At 43.1% G+C, this 20,887-nt stretch overlaps 1 protein-coding gene and 1 non-coding gene across 6 annotated transcripts; one reads left to right on the plus strand and one right to left on the minus strand.

The window, feature by feature from the left end:
• Nucleotides 1-1,357: 1,357 nt before the first annotated feature.
• Nucleotides 1,358-16,048, minus strand: ogt.1 (O-linked N-acetylglucosamine (GlcNAc) transferase, tandem duplicate 1). Of its 5 annotated transcripts, none has more exons than XM_012860064.3 (22): nt 15,681-16,048; nt 13,153-13,333; nt 11,873-12,116; nt 11,718-11,786; nt 8,417-8,533; nt 7,677-7,756; nt 6,679-6,874; nt 6,449-6,589; nt 6,252-6,352; nt 5,957-6,110; nt 5,674-5,775; nt 5,371-5,568; nt 4,959-5,117; nt 4,754-4,843; nt 4,082-4,207; nt 3,801-3,971; nt 3,600-3,716; nt 3,324-3,497; nt 3,080-3,232; nt 2,736-2,988; nt 2,527-2,650; nt 1,358-2,414 (listed from the first exon to the last, which is right to left on the minus strand). In XM_012860064.3, exons 1-22 carry the CDS (start codon nt 15,715-15,717, stop codon nt 2,234-2,236), a joined length of 3,168 nt encoding a protein of 1,055 aa, XP_012715518.1. In that variant the 5' UTR covers nt 15,718-16,048; the 3' UTR covers nt 1,358-2,233. The 5 variants fall into 5 exon arrangements, with proteins under 5 accessions (XP_012715518.1, XP_012715687.1, XP_012715634.1 ...); XM_012860233.3 differs by having other exon boundaries at nt 5,389-5,568; nt 13,153-13,303; nt 15,681-16,047; XM_012860180.3 differs by having other exon boundaries at nt 13,153-13,303; nt 15,681-16,047.
• A 1,597-nt stretch (nt 16,049-17,645) lies between these two features.
• LOC118562546 lies at nt 17,646-17,772 on the plus strand. Its single transcript, XR_004930657.1, has one exon. It is a non-coding gene; the product is annotated as a U6atac minor spliceosomal RNA (small nuclear RNA).
• The last annotated feature ends 3,115 nt before the right edge of the window (nt 17,773-20,887 follow it).

Genomic DNA, 20,887 nt, shown 5'->3' on the forward strand with positions numbered 1-20,887 from the left:
TGGTTAAACATGAATATTTTGGACGGATAGCTTTTTTTTTTATTCGAATAAATCTGAAAATTACCCAAACAAAACTGGCTGGGTGTTTTGATTGGAAAGGAAATACGTGACTATAAGAACTGCATTATTTACAGTGAATATCAGACGCACATCTATAAACACCCGCAACGAAAACCTAATTTCCAGATTTTATTATTGTCCATTAAGGTCTATATAGACGCCCTAAAATCAAGTTCAAATGCTAAAGACATTGAAAAAAATATATCTGGCCTCGAAAAGCTAAATTAACCCCTTTATAGTCCTACAGAGGGAAATTTTGTCTCTTGCCACACTGAGTGGCGCATGGGGAGCAACCTGTGGTCCAGGGTCTTGCTCAGGGACCCGGAGTGACAGACTTTGTGGCCTCTCCGAGAGACCTCAGCCACAAATCTAGTTTATAATTTCACCGACCAGATCAATATTCCAGACGTTTAACTGACTTGATTTTATTCTCTGATCAAAAAGAGCTCTTTTAATCTTATTCTGCCGTGTGAAATCCATGAACAGTGGCTAATCTAGACTGTCCCCGCTAAAGAAAAGCATGACGCTGACACTGCCACGTTTCCACAGTGGGCATGGAGAGCTGAGGGTGAACACTCTTCCATAACATTATGAGTTTTGGAGGGCAAGCGCAATGGTTGCGTAGACAAGTTTCCCACCTGCGCTGCAGCTCCTCCAGTTACCCTGGGTCTCCTGTCAGCATCTCAGAATAATGTTCTCTAGGTAGGTTTGCATCTGAGAAATACTCCATGTTCAGGTTATGAACTGATCAGAGCTCATAGATGTTCCAAACTTGAAATAGTTTCCCACCCTAACCATTTTTAAACATTCATTTAATTTATTTTAACAGGGACAGTACAGCTAAGACATTATTGCCGGTGGGCTACTGATGCAGCGTACATAGAGCTTATAGTATAACGCTAATTTAATCCATGGTCAGGCTTTTGATCAAGGAAAAGTAACTTAAAACTGCTTGTACAAATTCAAAGTTACAAATTGGTGACCCATATAAAAGTACCATAAAATTATAAATCACATTACAAAAATAAAAAAATTCCAAATCCAATTAATGTTCAACATTGATGTTTTCAGCCATTGCTTGTTCTGTTGAGAAAAACCTGCGGTGCAGTCATCTGTGGTCCTCGACCCTGATGATCATGCACCAAAGTCTTCCCTGATGTTCAGAGGAACATTAGAAAAAAAGGAAAAGACTAGTGTTCGGTGCCAGAGGTGTGATTTAAAAGACAATATACAGGTTATGCATGCTTATTTTATTTTTGGTAATGTGTCAACCAGCAACAGAGCAAAAACAATTTGGTTTCAATTTCTATTTTTTTTTTATTATATGTAGAGACTTGCAGCTTCACCGACAGCATACAGTTAAACAATACAAAACAAAACTGTTTAGAAAATACTTACCAATCCCATTCCTGGCATGTTAAAAAAAAAATCTATTAAGATATAACTTTGATGCTTTGACTGACTGGAGTTCAGGCGCTTCCACATTCATTTTTTGCCCAATCCATTAGAACAAACTCAGTTTGACATCAAGAAGGTTAACAGCTAATGAATAAATTCTTTGACAAAATTAATAAAAGTTGGCAATTTTCTGTGGGAGGAAGTTTTTTTTTTTTTTTCCAAAACTTGCACATTTACTTCTTGCAGCCATTTAAAGGCCGGCTTTCACAAACAAAAGACCGGCTGCAAATCGTCTCATACTTGCTTGATAAAGCTGACGAAACTCGCAATTTAAACGGTGCGACATTGAAATTTTAAAACATACAGAGCTCTAAATCCATTTCTTAATAGAACAAAGATGGCTGGGCATTTTCTCCACAAGCTGCGATTAGTCCTGCACGTACAACCACAGGATTAAAAAAGGAAAAATCCACTGTTCCGAGGTACTGGAGGGAAACGCGAGGTGTTCACGACCTTCTCATGCTCACAGAGTACACCAAGTGTTTCAGTTCTACAGTCTCAGACGAGCCGCCCGAAAAAAAAACGTCTCAGGCGTAGTCTGGCTCACCAGACGTGCGACTCGACGACAAACATATTTGGGAGTCCAAGTGTGAACACGTGTGGGCTCCTTCAAAGTAAGAGTCCCCCCTTTAGAATAAATGAGATATGGAAACGGTCACTGGAGGGGCGGGGGAGGCTGTGCTGCTGGACCAGGAGATAAAAACAGGTTTCCAGTTCAGGCGTTCTCACTGGTCTCCACTGTTAGGTGTTTGACCAAGTGGTCCGGCTTGTTGCCGCTGCTGTGGTGCTCCCACATCTGCAGATAGAGCCTTTCCAGGTCTATCGTGTACTGCTTGGTGTTGAACAGCGGGCTGCAGATTCGATGTTTCCAAACGCGGGCTCTGATCATCTTCAGGCTGCAGGAGGGAGAGGAAAAAACAAACATTTAGATGTTGGATTTAAGACAGAACTTAACTTTTTTTTTTTTATTTGTTTTTGAAAAAGGTGGTCAGAAAATTGTGTCCGTACTACTCCATGTCTGATCCCAGTTTGACTGCTACGTCCTCGTATTCCTGCCGCGTCTGAGCGATCAGCTCCGGGCAGCCCAGGCAGTTGAGTTGTGAGGCGGCCACACGGGAAGCAAGAGTCTCACCTACAAGGACGTTCAAAATATTGAATAAATCCTAAACAAATAATAAAGCGAGACTGTAGTCCTGACGATAAATAAGCATCCTCACCTGGCATAGTGACCATGGGGGTCCCGGCCCAGAGGACGTCCATGCCGGTGGTGTGGCCGTTGCACAGAGGAGTGTCCAGGCAGACGTCGGCCAGCTGGCCTCTTCTCACGTGTTCCTCCTTGGGAGCCACGGGGGAGAAGATGATGCGAGACGCCGGCAGGCCCATGTTCTGAGCGTACTGCTGGATGTTGGGCTCGCCGACCGCAGGGAAGCGAAGGAGCCACAACACGCTATTGGGCACACGTTTGAGGATCTGCAGCCACACGGTGGATTGACGACAAACGTGAACATTTGTGCGTAAACATCGAGTGAAAACTGTAGGAACGCCGTGCGTCCAAACCTACATTGGCCCACATCTGCAGGGTGGGAGGATCGATCTTGTAGAGCTGGTTGAAGTTACAATAGACAATGGAGTCCTCGGGGAGACCGTACTGGGAGCGGGTCGTCACCACGATGGTCCGCAGCACCTCCTCCCCAGTGGCGGCTTTATTGTTGATCTAACCAAGGGGAGAAAACAGGGCGGTCTTAAATGTGAAAGCACGGCTTGGCTTGCCTGTGGGGACTGAGCCGCGTGTCCAGCAGTCGTACCTGTGTGGTGGCCAGGCCGTTGCTGACCGTGAAGTTATTGATGGTGACCTGGATTTGGCCTTGGTTGATCATGTTGATGATCGCCTCGGCTGCCGTGTTCATGGGAATCACCGGCATGGACAGGGCTTCGCTCGAGTCCCCGGCGGCAGGCTCCGGGTTGTTGTCGCACTTCATCTGGTCGCAAAGGAAAGTTTCAACTTTAATTCTGTGACACACTAAAGAACAGCGAACAGATCCACAGATTAGTTATTCTAAAAAAAAAAAAAAAACACACACCTTTATCACTTTGACATCCGGCAGACTGTCCAAGAAAGCTTTCAGATCGATCCCGTTGAGAACAATGCGGTTGTCGAAGATGTGGCCGTTCGATTTGAAATCAATGACGGCCTTTTTCTGCAGGTCAAACGAGGACTCGTTACGGCGGCTTCAGACAAAACAAAGAAGAAGTGTGGGGGGTCTGTGGGGTGCTGGACCAACCTTGAGGTGAGGGAACATGTTGGCGTGATCTCCGATGAAGAAGGTGTTGGGCATGTAGGCCAGCTTTTCAGAGTACTGTTCGGCCACTTCGACGGGAGACGTCTCCTTGTCCGTGACGATGTAGTCCATGAAAGGAGCGCCGCTGGTGCCAGGGTAACCGAGCCACATCGCCTGTTCGGTACGCAGGAACAGCTGTTTGAGCTTCTCTCCACGGCCACCACTAACCAACGCATTGCTACCTGGGACAGTTTCCTCCCCAGGACTACGTGTCAGAAGCTCACCTGGATGGGGGCGGGGCGCAGGGCAAACAGCTCGTTCCGCGCTCCCTTGGTGTATCCGTTCATGTTGACCAGGATGTGGATCCCATCCTGATGAATACGGTCGGCCGCCTTTCCGTTGCACGGAATCTAAAAACGAAGGACGATCATTGGCATCCATTACAAAAGTGACTTATTCTAATGGCTATTCAAGCTTTAGGAGATAAAATATTGATTAGGAAGCACGCTAGTTCCACGCTAGTTTTTTCATGTCTAAATTTTATTGTGTTCCAGACTATGTTCGAAATGAAATTCAGTCCATTTAACGATTTAAATGCATATATTTTTGATTAATTTGCTCTCATGTTGTTCTACCACAGAGAGACTTTCAAAATTGGCATCTGCTAAATCCAAAGAATGGAAGAAGGTAAAAATGCCAGGAAGAATGGATGGATGGGAGATGAGGGAAAAAAAAAAAAAAAAAAAAAAAACACACACACACACACACACATAATGGATGTATAGAGATGGACAAATGAATGAAGAAAAAAATAAACCAATATAGACACGTACATAAATGGGTTGGTACAACCTTAAGACAATAAAAACGAGGGAATTAAGTCTAAAAGTAGAAATCTATTATTCAGATTCATCTGGATCAGAAGCTGAAAGCTTTCTCCAGATCTGAAAGGTTACCTGGGAAAGGTCTGTGAAATGATGAGCTTCTGCCACCACTTTCACACGGAAGTTGGTGCCATCGTTGGGGCTGAGGGCGTAGCAGAAAACCTTTGGAAAAACGAACACCAATCAAATACCATCAACTTATCAGAACCAAATTCTAACAAGTGTTAAAAACACGCGGCGTTTCAGTGGGAGCTGAAACGTAAAATCATTTCTGTACCTCGAACTTTTCTGGGTTGTGCATTCCGGGGATGGACTGCATCAGATGAGAGGTCGGGTGGTTGCCGAAGTCGGAGCTGACGTAACCAATGCGCAGGCGACCAGCGCTGCTCTTCAGGTCCTTAGGATGCTCAAAGGCGGGCTTGTGGAGTGCGTTAATCTGTGGAATAAGGAACAAGGTGAGAACACAAATAGAGCAGAGCAGAAAATGCTACATAGAATGAACCCAATCTTCTAACAGAAAAGACAAAAATCAATGAAACGCCTCCCCGCCCTGCTTCCCAGTCTTCCTCCATAGCAAGCAACCAGTTCACCACAGCAGCCCCTCTCTTACCTTCCCCATAAGCCCATATCCCAACATCCCGGCCCCCTCCATCACCAACCACCAAAAATGTAATTTAAACGTTACTTGCTTTGATCATTGCGAGTACCTTGTCCAGACAAAGGTTTCCGTGGCGCTCGGCGATGGCTTTGCGGAAGTTGTGAGACAGCGGATACAGCATGCTGTGGTGCGGGTGCACCGAGGGCAGCCGGTTCTTCTCCAGCTGGTCGGCCACGATGCTGACGAGCTTTTTCATCCGCTCGTCGTAATCTGTCCAGTCGCACACAATCTGGGAAAGGGAGGAAAAACAGAAGAAGCCAGAGAACATTTTTAATTTACCGCTTTCCAGACTGAACCGTCAATTAGAAAAATGAACAGGATTATTTATACAAACCTGGAGGCAATGAGCTAAGTTGCAGTAAGCATCAGGGAAGTCTGGCTTGAGTTTAAGGGCTGTGCGATAAGAGGCGATGGCCTCTGGGATGTTTCCAGAATCCTGATTGAGAGATTAAAAAGTTAATTTAAAAGCTGAAAACCAGGTTTAACATCTTACTGAAGTCCCTTCATTTGAATTCTCACTTAAATTTATAAAGAACAATTGCTGTGTGTAAAGAGCTGAAAAAACAACTGTTATAATCGGTTCATCTGACAACAGAAAGACCAGGAAACAGCGCCACCTTGTGGATAGAGGCCAAATTGCTGTGAGCGTCAGCAAAGGCTGGGTTGATCTGGATGGCGCGAGTGTAGCACTGCAGCGCTCCCTGGACGTCCTGCATTTCCTTCAGCGTGTTGCCCATGTTGGAGTAGGCATCAGCGAACGTGGGGCTGATCCTACGGTTGAAGCACATCGTTTTGGCACAGGGGTTGACGGATGAGTTTGATTTCCATAAAACAGGAGAATACACACCTCCATGTCCCTCCATCAGAAAATGGTGCCTACAAATATGCCTGTTTCTTATTAGAAGTACAAACCTAATAGCCTCCTTGTAATGCATGAGGGCCTCCTGGAGCTTGCCCTGCTGCTGCAGGACGCTGGCCAGGTTGGAGTGAGCCGCAGCAAACTCTGGGAACACCTGAAGGACAGAGCGGCACAATGAAAACGCCATTAAGTTACCGCGTGCACATTCCCATCAAACCAGGTCGCAACAAAAAGCATCGACTCAACTTACCTCCAAGGCTTTTCTGTAGAGCTGAACAGCTTCTTCGATGTTGCCCTGCTCACGCTTGATGTTGGCCAAGTTGTTAAGGGAGTCGGCGTGAGTTGGACACAGACGCAGCGCCGTGTTGTAGCACTCTTCCGCTTCAGACACCTTGTTATGACAGACGAGTGGCATTTAGAAACTACGGACTGGTACAGCCAGGGTCAGAAAATGACGGGAAGCCCGGACGAGCCCCTTACATTGCCTTTCTCCTTCAGGGCATTGGCCAAATTGCAGTAGGCGTCAGGGAAGTGGGGCTGCAGTTCAATGGCGCGGCGGTACGTGTCGATGGCGAGGTCGATGAGCCCCTGCTCGTAGTAGACGCAGGCCAGGTTGCCATGGACGACCGCATGGTTAGGGCTCAGACTCAGGGCTCTCAGGTAGGCGGCCACAGCTCTGAAAGCACACAGCGCATGGTTAAAACTTCTGCTTTGCGTGTTTCCAGGGGCTTGAATACGTGAACATGCTTTGTACTGTTAGACGGATTTAACAGTCCTGGCTAATCTTGTTTTACGAGTTCAGTGACAGCTCAGGATCAAACTGTGGTAACATAGGTGCAGCGTACCTGCCCTGTCTGAACATTCACACAAAACAAAGCTACACCATCGATGCAGACCAAACAAACTAAGCTTCTGCATTGTCCTCCCATCACCAAACCGGTCTCAGCTCTCGCTAAGCTCCGCCCTCTTCCCCACTGTCAAAACCTCCGCCTGTTTGCTGAGCCAGAGAAAACTGATCAGAGAATGGCGATGTGCTCACAAACAGCAGGTTATACCCAAAGTCCCACCTGGAAAATTTTAAGCTAGTTTCTCTTCCAATCCCGTTGAAAAATTAACATTAAATGAATAAAAGATGTTCTAAACAATTACGTTAAATGAGCTCACGTGCCATTTGTTGTACCCCAAGTTAATGCACAGCATATGTCGATTTTAAGTTCAATCTATAAATACTGATGGCAGACTTGTTCATAAATGGCACCAGCTCTTTGAACATTTCCTCTAAACCCTAAAACAGAAATCCAACTCCTGTTTGGAAACACTGCTCAGGGACAAGGAATCCCAGGGCAGCGTCGAGAAAAAACATGTTTAAGTGGATATGGCGAAAAATAAAAATAGGATTTGCTTTAACAAAGGGTGTGGAGGCTCATCTGTTAACAACCAAAGGTTTCTGGCTACACAATCCGTTTTGGCCGACTCACCTGTCAAAGATGCGAGCTTCTTTCAGAACGTTGCCCAAGTTGATGTACGCATCTAGAAAGTTTGGGTCCAGAGTCACCGCCTGAAGTTAACATGACAATAAATGTCAAACAAAAAAAAAAAAAAATATTCCAACCTTAACTCAAAGCTGTACAAAATATTACAAGTTACGTTTTTATGCATTTTCAATTAATGAATACATTTTGTTCCTCCAGATGTCCCTAAAAGTTTTTACAAAATGTGGACACCTTAGTCCACTCACCTAAATATCATCAATATGTACCAGATTCTGCTGAATTAGAACTTCTACTTTTAATTACATTTAAATGTATTCCTTTTTAAAGCTTATTGTGCCCACATTGGTCAAATTTAAAGTGGTTTCTGAAATGATAAACCTTTATTCTATAGGTCAAAATCAAGATAAAAGTAGCGTTGGTCTCTTACCAAGCGTTACCAACAGTGGGTAGGAGCCACTGGTTCAGATTTAAAAAGATTACTGAAGTGAAATAGAGGTCAGAAAAGCTTTGAAATAATGTTTAGGGTGTTATTTTTATTCTAAATGACAATTTTTGTGTGTTTAGAGTCAAGCTGTAATGTGGCAATAATCAAGAATGTCATTTAAACAAATTAAAGAACCAGAATTTTATTTTTTTGAAATGTAAGTTTGTATCTTGTACAGTTTTTTAAGGGCTGCAGGGACCCTGTGATGCTAAAAACCTTTCAGAGTAAAGATCACAGTTACCTTTTCAAAATGATGGATGGCGAGCCAGATTTCTCCCTGGGCATTGAACACACAACCCAAGTTGCTCCAGGCCACTGCAAAGTTGGGCTGAGTCTCAATGGCTTTCAGGTAACAAGCCTTCAGTGGGTTTACAATGAACGCCACGGGAAAGAGGACGAGGGGTAGAGTGGGGGGAGGGGTTGTAAAATAAAACAGATCGAGAACAAAAAAAAGAGCAGAGAGAACAAAAATTAGCGTCTATTCTCCAAGATGGCAAAAAGTGAGTCTACAGCACGGGCTCGCCGGCGCAAAAGTCTGCCGCGCAAAGCTGCATTGCTTTTTCCTACGCTGCGCGGATCCAACCAACACCTACACCTAGGCCCTCATCCTGCAGTTATGGCCACGTCTTGTGAAACACAGTGGCATGTTCGTTATTTACACCTTGGAATTTCATGCCGAAATCATACATTCAGCATCGGGAGCTAGAAACCCGTCTGCACGAGCATCCGATACGCACGCTGCCATAAAAACCTCACAACCGTGGATGCAGGGCCGTCGGTGCAGGTGAAGGTCCCTGTAAAGCATGCGCCACAGTCGCCGGCGCGCCGTGTGGCTCTATTGCCACAACTGCAATGCACCACTTATCGCCGCTCGCGTGACCTTGCGCCTGGCAAAGGTGTCGCTTCGCCGCCGCCGCCGCGCTCGCTTGTTGGCCTGATGGGACAGCCGCAGACCTCCAGCCCCTGGCAGAGTAGCTGCCACACCAGACTAGCCCACGCCTGGCACCCGGGAGGATCAGATCAGAGACACGGGGGGCAGAAATAAACCAGGGGGCAATGTCTTTGATTAGCCCACGGATGTCAGAAAGAGAAGAACGAGAGGAGAAATACTTAAAAAGACAAATGTCTTTCTCGTTAAGCCAATTGGGACTGGAATTGGGGCGCTCTCGGGGGCGAGGCTGGTTTGAGCGGGGAGGGGTCCACAACCAACAGGCCAAAGGGGATGAAGGGGACGTGGGTGAGCGCGCTTGCGCGGTCCGCCGTTTTTGGTTACTTGAAGGGTATCGCTGCGCAGCCCCTGCGCCGCTGCAGACTCACAGCGCACTATCTGCATCATCATCAGAACGCTGAAACTCCAAATAAAGAAGGGAAAAACAAAAATAAAACAGGACAAATAACCGATACATAAAGAGTTAGAGGGTTCTTACTTGTGTTCTCTTTTTTTTTAAAAACACGATTATAGCTTCCATATCCAAGTTTGTCTTTATTTAATGTAAAACTGGGTAATTAGTATAGCTTATTTCAAGAAATGCTTACTGAAAATTATGTTACTTTTGTTTCTTTTTGCTCTTCAAAGGAAGCCACAAGACAGAGGAGCTCAAGCATGAAGTGAGGTGGTTTTTCTTTTGTTGGCATTTACAAACCCGTTACCATATTTTTGGACTTTGTCAGAGTGGCGGCCGCAGCTGGCTGGAAGAAGAGGAGAGGACTGAGGCTGCCCTAGAGTTCCTTTCCACCAGGCACACCTACGCAGGAATAGTGTCACCCACCTGAAACCTTCTAAATAACAGTATCAGTTGTGGAAAAAACCAAAAGAGACAAAATCAGAAAACAAGATCGTTAGTAAAAGGCTTCAAACAATACATTCTTTTAAAATATGGAAATAAAAATGCCAAAAACACAACAAAAAAAACAGGAAAAAAATAAATAATTTAGGCTACTCTTCTTTGTTTTGAGTCATGCAATGAACGTAGCATTTCATAGAAGAGAAAGGGAACGCTCACAGGGGAACTGGGAGGAAGAAAGGCTTTCATGTGTTCAACCAATTAGGGACATATTCCTTCAAATTAGATTTGAAATCAACTTCCAGGAGGGCGGTTACTGGCTTGATCTTTCCCAAATGAACTGATCCCATTTCTTTGGGAATATTATTACACGTTTAAAAAGGAAAAGGGAACAAATATTTATTGCTCATCTTTTACTTTCTAGCATTTCATGAAATATTTTTAAAAAAAAACTTTGATTTCTTTATCCTGGCCTGCTTTCTTGAATCCTGGCCAATGGGTAGAGGAAAAAAAGGTCTGTGGATTAATGACTTGTATCTAGAAGCCTCCACAGTTCTGAAATAAAGAGGTCATTGCAGTTGCTGCGCACCGTTTCTCTCTTTCTAACCAAGCATCTGGCGCAGGCGGTGGAGTACAGATAGTGAGCTGTCTGCTTGACACGACTTCAGCCATTTTAAAAGAATCTCCTTAAACGACTAAAAGAAACATCCGAGGGCGGCGGCTATCAGAACAGATAACCACCTGGATGAAATTTTCATCATCAGCTATGATGTGAAACAACTGATGTTTGTGTGTGTGTGAACAAACATGTGGTGTGAGTGTGCTGGGGGAGAAGATGAGATGAAGCTGAATGGTCAGGAAGACAGCTCGGAGCGCGTACAGTCCACCAAGCCTCAGCGGGCGCGCGGGGGGCGGAGCGACAGAGCGGGGGAGGTTGTGGCTCCCTGATGCTCCTCCCCACTCCTTTACCCCCCTCTAGCACGAAATAAGATGGCCTGTAACCGGCAGGACAACTCCATGCCTCCAGATTTGACCCCCTAGAATAAACAATTTTTCATGAGACAAAATTAGGTTGTAACTCCAGGGGAAATAAACCCCCCCCAAACTGACAGCAAAGCAACATGAAAAGATAAATCATTGGAAAGTGTATTTACAAAACAGGAGTATAGCAATTAGGTTAGAAACCATCTTATCTTTTGCACTTCAAAGATAATCTAGCGTCTCATCAGTTCATGTTTACTTCCAAGACCGAGCCAGCATTTTCCCTCCGGTTAGGACTACATGAAAACGCAGGGCTGAGGCCGGATCGGTTGGGGGAATTAAAAAGCTCCAGCCTTTCTTCCTGAAAGGGCGGGGGCTGACCTTCGCTAAAAAGGTCAGAGTACAGCAAAGAGGGACTGAACAGCTAATACTGGACGGACAGATATGTTTAACTTACTGAAAAACTAAATGAGCCTCTCTAGAAAGCAATCATCAGGGTTTTCTTTGAGGGCCACCGTTAGAGCCCGATTGCTTCATATGGCTGGATGCCGACTGATTCCAGTCCAATATTTCCCAAAAAGAAGCTCGCTGCAACTGTTTTCTTTCCTTCACTTAGCTGGAAGCTTTGCTCAGGGGGGAATTTTAAGCGATTGAAAAAGTTAAGTGGGAAATATAAAGAGCATCTATCTGTCCTTAGTGGGTACTTAAAAGAACCAAAATATAGAATCTAAAACATGAACAACACACACATGTCAGAGCCAACCCACTGTAACATACCTTAGCCTCTTCCAAACGCCCGAGAGCTTTCAGCAAATTACCCAGGTCACTACGCACACAGTAAAGATCCTGGAGAAGGAGACAGGCCGGGCCTTAACAACTGAACCAAGTCAGCGATGAAACGTTGCAGCGGCAGAAACTTTGCTGGTACTCACTGGGTTATATTGTAACGCAGACACGTAGGCCTGCACGGCACCCTCCATGTCTCCAGCCGCCACCAGAGCTGCCGCCAGGTTGATGTAGCCGTCGATGAAATCTGGCTTCAGCCTCAGCGCGTGGCGATAGTGCTCTATGGCTTCCTGCAGCTGCCCGCGCTCCTTGTACACGTTCCCGAGATTGGAGTAGGCCTCAGCAAGCATCGGGTTCTGTTTGATGGCCAAGGTGCTGAAGTGAGCAGACCTGGGAAGCAGAACGGGGCACGCAGTGGGTTACACTCCAGTAGCGTTGGGCAGAGCCAGCAGTGAAAAAGAGGCAGAAAGGAGAGACTTGCCTTAAAGCGGCACAACTAAGCCCTTAGAAGCCCAACAGAGACAGTTTGCTATATTAAAACAGAGAAGTCCGGCATTTTTAGGCTGCTTTCACCCACTTTGGTTAAACTGCAACAAGCCTGGCAAAGTAATTCAGACGACCGTGAAGCCTCTAGCTAGCAACCCGCTGTCAAAGGATCCATGTTGGTGCAGTTCCATTTTTGAGCACGGTGGACTTGGGCTGGCTAGTTTCCACATGGATCAAAATGTCCAGAAACACCATTTCTGTGCTTTAAAACTCAGTTTAACAGGACGTCAAAGAAAGTACTAAAGTAAAGGGAATTGTTACCGTCTGTATGGAGCAAAAGCTAAAGCACCGGCTCACCTCACCTCAGTTTATACACTGCCAGTCAGCAGAATGAAAGAAGGCTACTACATTTACCCCCTTCACTTAAACCAAAGATATAAAAAGGCCTGATCTTCTGCACAACAAGCACATGGAATTAAAAACTGATATTAGATTTAGCAGATTTCTGTTCTATATTTCTGATTAAGAGTCTATTTAACAGTAACATCACTATAACGGTGGTATATAATATGTTTTAGCAGGAATGGGGAAACAACCTGCTTTTGATATCATTAGTATATTCTGGTTAAATCTTTTTCCTAATATATTATACTCTAACAGCCTCAAAGCAGCCGGTGCCCAACACATCAATTCAGAGGGAACTGCTCAGGGCTAAAACCCAGCAGTAGTGCCAATAACAAACAACAGTAAAGGCTTCAGGGCCCTAGAGAGAGAAAGCATGCCACAACTACCTTAAGACCCCATTAAAGAGTGCAGCTCAGTGTTTTCAGAGTATGCTCCAGTTTAGTTATGTGTACACAAACCCAGAAGCCCGTCGTTGCCAGCTACCAACCACCACACCGCGTGTTCAGTGCGCACCGAGGCTCTGTAAATGTGATACCTGTCAAGTCTTCGGCACTGGAAGTGGATGGAGGACAGAAGCAATAACACGCCGGTGTTATCGGGCTCCTGCCTCCATAGCTGCATGCAGTGGCGCTCAGCTGCTTCAAAATCTCCAGACTGGTACTCCCGGTGCGCCAGTTCAGCCAACCCTTGGAAGGAAAGCATACGTTTTGTTGGTTCTGGAGCACCAACATAAGCCGAGGAGGGGGGGAAAACAACACGTTAGAGGTGATGGAAGGAATGAAATCAGACAAATGAAAAACAAAAAGGATGAGAATGTGTTCACAATCAAAATAATAATAAACTGAACTCAACTTGAAAAACTGGTAAGAGGCAAAAAAAATCAAGGCGAAATAAAGCAGTGATGTTAAACAAACCCAGATTGCAATCAGCTTTGTTGTATTGGCTTACTAAATTAGAAATCTTATAACAATTTTATGAGATAAAATGAAAGGTGGTAAGTGACCGCTCATATCACGTCACTAAAGTGAAAACAACCCCGAGGATGAGACTGGACCCATTTAGCTGCACTGATCCTTAATTCCATATAGAGTACAAAATCAGGGTTTTATTCATGAAAACATGCAAAAGGATATAAACAAAGATTTAAAAAAAATGCATGAGATGAAATAAATTGAGGGGAGGGGAGGGGGTTGACGTACAGGTAAAAAAATAAGCATTTTCCATTCTTAGCCAAATTCCAATGTCATGAATATATTAATAGTAGCACAGAGGTTGTATGACAGTGTGTAGTATATCTAGCTACTGTCAAAAAACCAACTTTCTATATTTAGGGTCTAGAGAAAAGGTTGTCTCTATGCCGAGTCTGCTTTGGCGTAGACAAGTTACAGTTTCTCAATTAGTTAACCCTCCTACCACCTCTTCACCTGCAAATACCTGCATTAAACAGTAAGTGTTAAAGGTATAAATAGCCTATAGCACTTAAATAATTACATCAGATGCATTGCAGTCCTGGGAGTTTAACGCAGTGCGCTTAGAATGGTCTTGTTACTGAAAAGTGCTATATAAATAAACATGCCGTGCCTACAGAGTACAGTGATACTGCCATAACGATGAACTCTGCCTTACACCGAGTCCGAGTTTCTCTTTAGCAGCAACTTTTATGAACGTGGGCATTTGCATGCAAATCCTTAAGGGAAAATACACATGCTGCACCCATGCAACAAGAAGGAACCGCTGCAGCTTGAAAACCTTCCTACCAAAGTTTCCCCACAGTTGACACTATAAGGCTCAAGCCTACATTAAAAGACAGCAAATTTCTGAAGTAAGCGATTGATCACCTATGTAGACGTCATCTTGACCACATTGAAGGTTATTTTGACTGGTGCCCAATTGTGTTTTGAACCACCGCCACACAAATCTACCCGTGGGTACAATCAAAGTAACCCTGAACCCTATTAGTCCGAATGAAACTTTGAGAGGCCCTCCGGCAGGATTTTCCTGGTGCTGCTAGAGTTTCCTCGCAGGTCTTACATTTCTATTCTAGGACTCTGATGTGTGAAAGACAGATGATACAGTTGCATACACAAAAATTATATATATATATATATATTAAAAAAAAGATTTACATGTATGCATCAAAGCGTGTGGCCATATTAACCCCTCGTTTTCCATTAAATAAAAGAAGAGATGAGGTTTACAAATTAAAATAAAAAGGACCCGCGTTTTTAATTCAAATGTCCACACATGGTCATTACTGGCCGAATCCATTTGCAGGTATTTTTATTTATTTTTTACAAAAAGGGCCAGTTACATAATCATGACTAATCTAGCGTGTGACTTTTAACATAATGCCTAGATGAAATGCAAACTGGTCTAGCTGGGAAGAGCAGAATGACAAATACCTGCGAGACTTACTCAACATAGCAATTAAACATTAAGTATGCCATATCTGTGTCCTTTAGACACTATTATGTAATCATTCCGTGAGGTATACCCTAGACGGTTTTACTAGCTTCATACAGAAACAATACTGGTTGAAAAAAAATATTCAAAGACTTCAATGACCACAATGCAGCGTAACTCCAATGTATAAATAGATGGAAAGGCAGCGCGTTAAGCTAACGCCATCTGCGGCGTTTGCGCCATACAGCGCTGTCCACACTATCAGCAAAAAAAACCCTCCCATCCAAGGTTCCCACTGTGGCGAAAAATCTGTCTTTTTTTTTGGTCAAATCGTGCAAACTCCTCTCAAAAGCGACCAGCGCAGATAACACACAAACCGGCACCGAGTTGGGTTTCTTATTTGCAAAGACCTTAAAAGCCGTTACAGACGTTGCTAACGGATGCTAATCTGGGCCTCCATTGTTAAGAACCTCCTTAAAAAAACTAAATTAAAACAGCTCGGTAGCTAAAAGCTGGTTTTAGAAAACCCTCAACTGGCTTCGTTTTTTCCCATTTTTTACATATTTTGTCATTTAAGCGCGTTTTAGCTGTTTTTAGACCGTCTTAATTCCCCTGATAGCATGCTAGCTGCCGTTAGCCCTGTGTGAGAAACAAACCAACCTGTGCTGTCGGCCACATTTCCCACTGAACTCGCCATCTCCTCGGTCTTCGTGGTTTGCGCGTTGGTCGTCAATTTGCCTTCTAACAAATACCAGTTTCAGAGAGAAAAGATTCAACGAGCTCTTTTTGTCTTCTTCTGCTTTAGCTGGCGTTCGTGGGGAAAAAAACACGTTGCCTTGCCGGTTTTGGTAGGGTTAGCTTACCAAACCTTTCTGACTTCCCGCTCTTCGTAAAATAAATTAACTGCTATATTGCACGATAATAACAGATTATTATCTCAAACTCCAGCGCAGTTCCGTGAGCTGTTGCTAAAAGCTTCTAAGACTCAAGCTTCCTCTCCTCAACAAAGCATGTATTGAACATAAAATGGCGAAATGGGTGGAACTCGTTTTTGAGACAAACTAGGTCCTAAAATAACAAGGACGGGAAATGTCGCAGGAATTGTAGTAAATTGGACATTTAATAAGACAAACCGGAATTTAATAAAAATCATGAATGGTTGATTCTTAATTGGGATTAATTAATTGGTTTAGTAAAAGAAAAATAATGTCATCGTCAACCTGTTCCGCGGAAGGACATGTTGGTGCAGTGAGACAAAGCACGAATGCTGTGGAGAACAGCGGAGCAGAATTTTTCAACATGGCGCTTAGGCGCAAAAAAAAAAAAAAAATCAGGTAAAAAGAAAGAAGAACACACAATACAGAACAATCAACGGATTCAGCCGGAAAAACAATACAATAGTCTGTCAGTTAAAAAATAACATCAAATTGCAAAACAACCATCCCTCATAGGTTCTTCTTTAGGTCCGTGTATTATAATATTTTGCTTAACTTTGTTCTTGACCTCTATCATATGGCAAATCCTCCCCTTTCTCTGCATCTACTTCAGCATCCCCATCTTCACTGTCACCACATCCCTTAGCTTGCATGCAGATTCCTCCTTTCCCCGGTGCTATTCCCTTGCATCATATTAATTTGAATAATTACGCTTGTTAGGTTTACTATACTCCACCATACCATAGTTTTATACGGTGCACTACATTTCAGCATCAATGTTTAAAATACCCTAATCTTAACCCACACAAACAGACTAATCTGCAAAAATATAGATTCAGTTACAAAAAAAAAATCAGTAAGTTAGAGTTTAATTAATTTTCAATTCATTGTTTTGCCAGTTACAGCCTTGGAAGTACATTGGCTTGCAAAAGTAGTCTTCATATCCCTTGAACTTTTCCACATGTTGTCACATTACAACCACAACCATTAATATATCTTATTGGAATCTTATGAGAAAGACCAACACAAAGCAGAAGTCGAAAGAAAATGATACATGTTTTAAAACATTTTTCACAAATGAAAAACTGAAAAGTGCGGTGTGCAAAAGCATTTAGCCACCTTTTCTCTGAGTGTAACCATTTGCCTTCAGAAGTTGCCTGATGATTGACTGCTAGGGACTGAATAGAGTCCACCTGTGTGTAATCTAATCGCATTACAAATACAGCAGCTGTCACAGTTTATGGCTCCATCCATCTCCCCTTTAACTCTGACCATCTTTGCTGTCCCTACTGAAGAGAAGCACCCCCAGAGCATGATGCCACCACCCCCATATTTGAGTGACTGCTCTATTCGGAAAGCACTTATCATGGTGAACGCTGATGCACTTCCTCTTTGGCTAAAGAGTCCTTACCAATTTGATATTTTCGGATGCAGCCCTTGTCTAAAGGTGCTGTACAAATGGTGCAGTTAGTAGAGAAGGCAGTAGGAAAAGGAGCCTGTATGCTTTCTCTCATAGCTGCTTAATCATAAGAACCTCTCAAGGTCCCTTACTGGCGCCAAGATGCTATATGAAATCCCACAATCCTTTGCGTGACATGACATATAAGCACAACCCCACCTCAGACAGAGCATACACTTTGTAATACTTTTTGGGAAGGCTGTAGACCTGGATTTGACTAGAATTATTCATGTGTTGTACGAAAGGAGAGAAGGTTAGCACTCCCCTTGACAAGGATGGAATTGGCCCTTGTGCCCTGCAACACATATATACGGTTAAGCCATTGTCACCTACTTTGTGGCATTTCTAACCATGTTTTAGGGGGGAATGGTGGCCTAGTGGTAAGAGTTTCTGTCATGAAAGTTGTGGGTTCAACTCCCACAGACTACCACTCTGGGTTCCTGAGCAAGACCCCTAAACCCAGATTGCCCCCCAGGCGCCACACAGTGGCAGCCCACTGCTTCCCAAGGGGATGGGTTAAACGCAGAGAACAAATTTCATTGGAATGTATATTGCAATGACAGTAAAGATGATTATTATGTGTTTCCATCATCTAATGACGTATAAATTAAAGGCTGTCTGAAATTAGCACGACAGTTCGAAGGTCCTTTCCTACCGAGTGTTCTTACTGTTGACCTCATGAAAGGTCTAGGAGCAGGAGCTATACTTATAACATTTTGTATGCAGTCTGAACTAAATAAATAAAAAAAAAGATATAGGCAGAATATTCAAACCAGATAAAAAAAAAAAACTCACAATCACATAAATGTGACAGACAGAAAGTTGTATTCGACTTTCACAGTAACATTAGATGTGAACGTGTGAATTTGATGGCCACAACTTGGGGAAACTTGAAAAACAACTGTTACATGACTCGCTGTGTGTAAATGTTTGAATTCCTGAAATATGATATTCATGCAAATATAAGCTCAGCAGGTGAGGTATAATGCAAACAAAGCTGGAAATCATGTGGAGCTTTCACTTCAGGTCGCCGAGTCTGTGTGGGTAAAAGCTCAGTGGTACACACCAAAAAGCTGCATAGGTGGGAAGTAACTGAACGCTGGTGGGCTTTTTTTTTCTGCATTGTGTAGAATGTTATTGCTCTGTTGATATAAGTGAAAAATAACGAAAGAGGTAAATTTACAAAGCAATAGTTGCAAATTAACCACCCAGCTCACTTCTGCAAGGTCTGTTCATACATAATGATGGTGATATTAATTATAGCTGATTCATAAATTAGTTGCAAAAAGTGTCTTTTTTGTGTGTGTTTTTATTTATTTTTTGCATGAATGCTCTTTAGTCAGTCTTTTTTGCTTTATTCTGGGGTTCAACCATTGTAAGTCTAGGCTTACATTTCTTCATGTCACCGTGATCAATTTCAAAGCAGGGCCAATTTCTCCAAACCACAAATGTTTGTCATTCTCTTTCTTTGCCCTATGTTCAGTATATCCAGCCACCGTCAGGTGCCACGATGAATAAATGATGTCTGTCTGTTCACATGCGAGGAAACATTGTGTAGATTTTAGAATCACCAACAGGGGGCAACCAAGGCCAAGCACATTGACATGCAGCCATACAAACTCACCTTGGATGACGTCATGTAAGGTTTTGTAGAACTTTTACTGCTGTGGCTGAAATGACAATTCAAATATTCATGTGGAAGTTTGTACTCTAATACTCATAACACACCAAAGGAGCAGCATATTCTTCAGCTTGATGAAAAAGTGTTGGTGTTGCATCAGTTCAAAGTTCCATTGTAGAGTGTAAGGTTATTTTAGATCTTCTTGCTTAATGTATAACACAACATGTTTAGTTATGTAGGCCATAAGGGGCATTTAAATGTGTTAAAAAAAAGGGGGCTGCTGCTAGCAGCACCCCAGTCTTTCCCACCACCTCTCTATGGGAAAAAGGTTGACATCGCTGCTCATGTTGGTTTTCTTCTGTGTGCTCAAAGCATGCAGAGGGTGCAGGGTTTGTGTACTCTTCCACACGTTGCGCTCGTCCGCTCTCGGTCTTCACAGAGCTGCGGGGGTCACTAGTGTGCGGAATGATGTCATGGCCGCTGTGTGTCCATGGCAATTGCATCTGACATGCTTTATCTTTGTGCATGCTGCAGTCAGGGGGGAAGGCTGCGGGAGGGGAACACATCTTGTCGGTGCCAGGGTCTGTGTCAGCCCTATACAACAGACCTTCTTTTTACTCAAGCTATTTTAGGAGACACGTGAGAGCGGGAGGTTAATTCACTCTCTGATCTATTTGGATGGATCTCTATTAAAAGCTAAGAGAAGCACCAAGAAATGTGGTGTTTGTTCATGCTGGTCTAATTAATGGGAGAGAATATTTTCTGAGCAAATGAGTCCATTGCCTAAATTACTGCGGCCCATTTCTTTTAGGGTAAGATTCAGTGCACGCTGGTGACCCAGATTATGTGCAGCCCTTCAGAGCAGTTAAGGTGCTTTAGGATACAGAGCTGCTCGTATCCTACAGTTAACCATACTTTCATGGTAAGGTGTACTTTATTGTAACGATCTTATAAACCACCTAAATTTCAAGCTTTCCTATGAATGAGTCCATTTCACACCGTGTGTTTGGAGTTTTTTGTGTACCAGGTGCTCTAACACTGCAGGAAGACTTCAAAAACATGTGTTTGTTTTCCATGAAAAGTACATGGAACCATTTTTTTCCTGGAAAGGAAACTCACATGACTATGCATTGTCATGCGAGCATATTACAGTGATATACAAAAATATTCATACCCCATTCAACCTTTCTACATTTAGTTACATCGCAACAAACTTCATTAAATTTTATATGAGGATCTAGAAAGTTTCTTTTTTTTTTACAAATAGGAAACATTTATCTTGCATATATATATATATATATATATATATATATATATATATATATATATATATATTAGGGCTGGGCAACGATTAAAATATTTAATCGCGATTAATCGCCCTGATTAATCGCGATTAATCGCGATTAATCGCGATTAATCGCATTGTATTTACAAACTCCAAGAATGAATTCAAAAGTAGTGTAAAGAGCACTTTTATTTTAATGTTCTGCTGCCATATGAACAAAAGTGTTGTAACATTTGTAGCACTTATTTTATACTGGATATTTTCAACCCATCTATTGAATTTAGTGCACTAGTTGATCTTTTCTTCATAAGAGAACAAGCACTGCAGCCAAAATATGGCCTTTTTTGACCTGCTGTATATTAGCCAGTCCCTAAGCTTGATGTATCATGAAACTGTTGACCTTTTGGGTTTTGTGGTTTTTATTTTATTATTACAATTTAATAATAATAATAATAATAATAATAATAATGTTATGTTCAGTGTTTTTTCGCTAATCCACCTCTTATATATTTCAATCCTTATGTAATTTTGTCTGTGTTGTGTGCACCTGCCTGTTGCTTTAATCCT

This window comes from Fundulus heteroclitus, unplaced genomic scaffold, assembly GCF_011125445.2.
Source record: "Fundulus heteroclitus isolate FHET01 unplaced genomic scaffold, MU-UCD_Fhet_4.1 scaffold_97, whole genome shotgun sequence".
Classification (NCBI taxonomy): Eukaryota; Metazoa; Chordata; class Actinopteri; order Cyprinodontiformes; family Fundulidae; genus Fundulus; species Fundulus heteroclitus.

Excerpts from the sequence above, each read along its gene's own strand:
- ogt.1 (XM_012860064.3), bottom strand. The coding sequence starts at position 15,717 with ATGGCGAGTTCAGTGGGAAATGTGGCCGACAGCACAG. Across the intron at positions 3,972-4,081 it reads TGCGCCCCGCCCCCATCCAG|GCGATGTGGCTCGGTTACCC; the intron begins GTGAGCTTCTGA and ends CGTACCGAACAG. Across the intron at positions 3,233-3,323 it reads ACGGCCTGGCCACCACACAG|ATCAACAATAAAGCCGCCAC; the intron begins GTACGACTGCTG and ends CCCCTTGGTTAG.